Below are 5600 nucleotides of genomic sequence, written 5' to 3' on the forward strand. Positions count from 1 at the left end.
GATCAATGAGCCCACGCGCTCAGGCAGTGGCCAGGTCTTTCGAGGGGTGAGATACCGGGTCTGGGAGAACCCCCCCCAAGCCTGGCAAACCAGGCAGCACCTCCTTCTTGATCTCCACCTTGTCCAAGGCCTCCCTCATCCCTACGTTCCCCTGCCAGCCCAGACCAAGCTGCCCCCATCTCCCGGGCACGGCCGCTCCCCGGAGCCATTTGCCAGGGAGGGCTCCAGTGTCCTGGCGTTGCAGAGGGTGGCTCTTGCTTAGCTCAGGCTGGAGGCCACCGGCATCTGGCACTTCCCAGGCTGCAGATTTTTGTCCCTGACCCAAACCTTCCTGTAACCGAGCCCAGATGTGCTGGGGAATGATAACAACCGCCCCAGGGAACTTCTCCTTGCAAAGCCTTTTGCAAAGGGAAGAGCAGCGAGTGTTTCGCTCACACCACTGTGGGGGTGGTTTCTCCTTCCTGGCTCAGCCGCTAACAGTGAGACGCCTCGAACATGAAAAACGGAGGAAGGAGATCAAGGAGCAGTGGCACCGGGCACAGAGGAAACTGGTGAGCAACGGCCACAGAGCACGGGCTGGGCTTGCACTCCCCCAGCCCCCTCTGGAGTAGCCCCCTGACAGTACCCCTCTGGGGATGCTGGACCCCCCGCCCCTTTCCAGAAGCCTCTGCTCTGCTGGGGGATGCCGGAAAAACATGGGGTACAGGGGCCAGGAGAGGTGCCCTGGGGAGCCTGGGGGGGGCTAAGGATCCCCTCGCAGAGTTCAGCCCTCACCCTGGGCCACTCTTCGCTGGCAGCAAGAGGCAGAGGTCAACCTGCGCAAGGCCAAGCAGATATACATGCAGCGCAGTGAGGAGCACGAGAAAGCCAAGTACACGGCAGCGAAAGCAGAAGAAGAGCAGCAGAACACCACCAGCAGCATCACCACCAAAGCCCTGGACAAGAAGAGGCGGCTGGAAGAGGAAGCCAAGAACAAGGTAGGAAGGCAACAGCTCTGGACTCGGGCAGAACCTTCTCACTCCTTGCTGTACCAGCCCAAGGGCAGCCCTGAGCCGTGGACAGAACCGACCTCGCCACAGAGCCTCGGATGCGGTGCAGGATCGGGGCCCAAGCGCGGAGAGCTGTTCTCCTTGTTCTCCTTACCCATGGACTGTTCTCCTTGTTCTCCTTACCCATGGGCTGTTCTCCTTACCCATGGACTGTTCTCCTTGTTCTCCTTACCCATGGACTGTTCTCCTTACCCATGGGCTGTTCTCCTTGTTCTCCTTACCCATGGACTGTTCTCCTTACCCATGGGCTGTTCTTCTTGTTCTCCTTACCCATGGGCTGTTCTTGTTCTCCTTACCCATGGGCTGTTCTCCTTACCCATGGGCTGTTCTCCTTGTTCTCCTTACCCATGGACTGTTCTCCTTACCCATGGACTGTTCTCCTTGTTCTCCTTACCCATGGGCTGTTCCCACCCCTCGCTCTCCCGACTCTCAGGCAGAAGAGGCGATGGCCACGTACCGGACCTGTGTGGCGGACGCAAACACCCAGAAGCAGGAGCTGGAGGATACCAAGGTGAACTCCTTGCGGCAGATCCACGAAGTGATCAAACAGAGTGACCAGGTCATCAAGACGGTGAGTGGGGGTTGCTTGGCTGGGATGGCCCCCGGGGCAGGGGGGTTCAGAGCTGCCCCCCCAGCAGACCTGGCGTAGGCTGCTCCTAGTTCAGACGAGGTCCGGGTGGGTGCGGAGCTCTCTTCCCTCCCTCGTGCTCTGGAAAGCCAAGGCTCAAGGCTGTAGCCCTGATTGCTCATCTAACCTGGAGCCCCTCGCTCACCCCTGCACGCCGCCTCACGAAGCTCACGTCTGGTTTTCTCCACGTTATTTTTAGGCCACGATCTCCTTCTACCAGATCATGCACATGCAGACGGCCCCGCTGCCCGTCAACTTCCAGACGCTGTGCGAGAGCAGCAAGCTCTACGACCCCGGGCAGCAATATGCCTCCCACGTCAAGCAGCTGCAGCGCGGGGACGAGCCTGACGTCCAGTACGACTTCGAGCCCTACGTGTCGCAGAGCGCCTGGTAGGAAAGCAGAGGGAGCAATCCCTCGTCCGCTGTCGCCGGCATCCTTCCCCCGGGCCAGCACCATGCTCTCCCGCGGAAGCCAGCATGCTTTTGGTGTGCCTGAAGGCTGCTCCTGCTGGGAAAGCTGGGCTGGAGCAGCTGGGAATTCCTCTCGTACCCTCCGATGGGTGAGACAGGCTCGCTGCTGCCTGAGACAGGGGACTCTGAATCCCATGACAGGGCCAGCGGCCGTGAATAAGGTTTTCAGGCATCCTTCCTTCTCATCTGCTCAGCCGTTCCCTTTTCTCCTTCCTTCTGCCCACCAGGTCCCCCTTTACTCGGACACGGAAAGGCAGCTTCAACGCCAATGACTTCTCAACAAACGCCGGCTCTGATGGGGCCGGGCTGCCCAAGGATGGGAGCGGCTCGGAAGGAGGAGCAGGAGCCAAGGAGCAGCAGAGCGGGGCCGTGGTGGCGGAGCGGAGAGGTGAGCCCGGAGCAGAGAGGAGCCTCTGCCTCCTCTCCCCGGGCAGGAGCAAAGCGGGACCTCCCTGGGTACCCAGGGGGCAGCAGTAGGACAGGCTGGAAGCTGAAATTCCTGAAGGACACAAAATCCGATCCGTAGGGCTTTTTTGCTTTTGCTCGTGCTACCTAACAGCCCATTCTGCACCTTCCCATCTCCTCTGCTGGACGTGTTCCTGAAGGCGTCACAGCCCCACCGCCCCCCCAGCAGCCCAGCAACAGAAGCCAAGCAGCTCCCTTCAGTAATTTAAGCATCTCCCAGAGTCCAGGCTCTTCTCCCGTGTTTCTCTCCTGAACGCAGGAGGCAATCCCAAATGGACTATGTGTTCTCTGCAGGCGGGAGGGGACACCAGGTCCACAAATCCTGGCCGACCACCACCACTGAGGCTGACAGCAGCCTGGATTCCAACACAGGTAGATCCCAAAAACAGCCCCGGGCAGGCTGTGCTTCCCCTTCCAGTACAGCCAGGCTACAGCCAGCGCGCTGGGGCTCGGCAGGACCTGTCACTTCTTTATCTGCCTTGTAATAACGCTGGAATTAACTGCTCTGATCCCAATCCCCGATGGGATGGGATGGGATGGGATGGGATGGGATGGGATGGAACGGGGAGGGGATGGGGATGGAATGGGGATGGGAATGGAATGGACATGAGATGGGGATGGGAGTGGGGATGGGAAAGGGAATGGGATGGAGATGGGGATAGGGATGGGATGGGGATGGGATGGGGATGGGAGTGGGGATGGGAAAGGGAATGGGATGGAGATGGGGATGGGGATGGGATGGGGATGGGGATGGGGATAGGACAGGGATGGGGTGGGGGAGCACTGGCCTTTACACCCCTCTGGCCACAGCCTGCTCCACGGCGAGGCGCGGTACGGGCACGCACAGCCCCTGCTAAGCTCCCCAGTGCTCATTTTCTCCGGAGCGTGGCCCCAGCGGCACAGGGCCCACCACTGCTTGCTGCAGGAGTCAGCCACGAGCGTCAGAGCGCGCTCAGAAACAACTCCGCCACCATCTCACGGGCTGTGGCTCTTCCTTTGGCAGGTGAATTCAGCCATAAACTCCAGCGCTTGTCTTCCAACGGCACCATGTCCTCCAGCGAAGAGCTGGAAGAGAAGGATGAGAACGCCACCCCCTTTGAGCAGAGTAGGTGACAGCGGGGGGGGGGGGCTGAGGGGCTCCAGGGCAAAGCTAATGTCAGGTTGGCTCTTCCCAAACTCAGTAGTTCTGGGGGTGAACGGAGCAACTGCTGGGACGATACCCGATGGTGCCGCCCCAAGGAGCCCAAGAGCATTTCCTTTACCGAGGGATGGGCTCTGCTCAGACCAGTGGGACCAGATGGGCTCAGGCTGCACCCCTCGGAGCACGGGCCATCTGCCCTGCTGCCAAAGAACCCGTGTCCCACAGGCTGCCTGCGCTCCGGCAGCCACCCCTCTGCCCCGGCAGCCACCCCTCTGCCCCGGCAGCCACCCCTCTGCCCCGGCAGCCACCCCTCTGCCCCGGCAGCCACCCCTCTGCCCCGGCAGCCACCCCTCTGCCCCGGCAGCCACCCCTCTGCCCCGGCAGCCACCCCTCTGCTCCACCAGCCACCCCTCCGCTCCAGCAGCTCCAGCAGCCACCCTCCGCTCCGGTAGCCACCCCTCTGCCCTGGCAGCCACCCCTCTGCTCCAGCAGCCACCCCTCCACTCTGGCTTTGCTTAAGCTCAGGTCCCCAGGCGCCGGGATGCAGCTGCATTTCTTCTTGTTCCTCTTGTAGGCATCAATGGGATCACACCGGAGATGACGGCTCCAACAGGGCCCTTCCGAAACGTTGGCTTATCCAAGGCTGCCCAGACTCATCGGCTGAGGAAGCTCCGTACCCCTTCCAAGTGTCGGGAGTGCAACAGCTACGTTTACTTCCAGGGAGCAGAATGCGAAGAGGGAAAGTGGGGAGCGGTGGGGGGGGAGGGGGTGGAACCGATGGGGGATGTCCCCCCCCGAGCGGGGTGACCTCGCCTGCGTACGCCCCTGCGCTTCCCTGCCCTCGGCTCAGCGCCACACGCGCTGCAGCAGCGCATCCCGGGGCAGCTTTCCCCCCGGGGGGCACAGCTTTGCTGGAGAAGCCCGGCCAGGAGCCCTGGCACACACGTGGTCCACGCCGTGGGTGCAGCCACAGCCAGATCTGTGTTCCCTGCGGAAGCAGCGGTGCCAGCATGAGCTTCGGGGCAGGAACGCCTTAGTGCAGCTCTAGCCTATGTTTAGGAGACGTTCCCAGCGGTGGCTGCTTTTTTCCCCCAGTTCTAGGACCGGTTCATGCTCCATGGTGGCTTGGGGTCCATCCCCCTGGGGCAGGACCATCGCTCCCAGGGCTGAGAGGGGCTCGGCCCCGTGTGGGGTGAGGCTCTTGAGGCGACGGGATCCCCGGTGACGCCTCCAGCAGCAGCGGCTGGGAACGGGGCGCTCCGAGCGGCTGCCTTGGGCCACGCTGGGGAGGGGTCCACGTGCTTCGCGTGGGCCCCGCGGTGTCCTCAGGGAAGGCTCTTTTCCCATCTGCCGCCCTGCTCAAGGAGCCCCTCCTTCTCCGAGTGACGCCGGGCGTCTCCCAGTGCCGCCCTTCCACCCCCCCTGCATTTCCCCGTGTTTTCCAGTGCTACCTGGCCTGCCACAAGAAGTGCCTGGAAACCTTGGCCATCCAGTGCGGGCACAAGAAGCTCCAAGGGAAGCTGCAGCTTTTTGGGCAAGACTTCACCAAGGCTTCTCAGGGCAGTGTGGACGGCATCCCCTTCATCATCAAGAAGTGCATTTCTGAGATCGAGAAGCGGGCACTGAAAACCAAGGTGACGCACGGTCCCTCCCCCTCCCTCGGCTGGGCGGGCTCAGCTGCCCCCTCTCGAAATGCCCTTTGCCTGGGGATGGCCACCAGCAGACTGGCTTTTGGAAGCCAGAAAGTCCCAGGTGATGAACTTGGCCCTGACCCCCCAATCTCTGACCTTGGGAATTCACTTCTCTTCCCTCCCTTTCCTCTGAACCAGGAACGAGAGAGACACCT

General features: G+C 61.9%; 1 protein-coding gene across 1 annotated transcript in view; it reads left to right on the forward strand.

Annotated features, from left to right (window-relative positions):
• ARHGAP45 (Rho GTPase activating protein 45) overlaps positions 1 to 5600 on the forward strand; it is a 17724-nt gene that overhangs the window by 8389 nt on the left and 3735 nt on the right. Inside the window, exons 10-18 of the mRNA XM_035895604.1 lie at positions 471 to 551; positions 798 to 977; positions 1483 to 1620; positions 1877 to 2067; positions 2376 to 2536; positions 2908 to 2985; positions 3617 to 3718; positions 4329 to 4492; positions 5200 to 5388. Of these exons, the coding sequence (XP_035751497.1) occupies positions 471 to 551; positions 798 to 977; positions 1483 to 1620; positions 1877 to 2067; positions 2376 to 2536; positions 2908 to 2985; positions 3617 to 3718; positions 4329 to 4492; positions 5200 to 5388 (1284 nt within the window). The remainder of the gene's footprint in view (positions 1 to 470; positions 552 to 797; positions 978 to 1482; positions 1621 to 1876; positions 2068 to 2375; positions 2537 to 2907; positions 2986 to 3616; positions 3719 to 4328; positions 4493 to 5199; positions 5389 to 5600) is intronic.

Source organism: Egretta garzetta, unplaced genomic scaffold, assembly GCF_000687185.1.
Source record: "Egretta garzetta isolate BGI_Z169 unplaced genomic scaffold, ASM68718v1 scaffold396, whole genome shotgun sequence".
Taxonomy (NCBI): domain Eukaryota; kingdom Metazoa; phylum Chordata; class Aves; order Pelecaniformes; family Ardeidae; genus Egretta; species Egretta garzetta.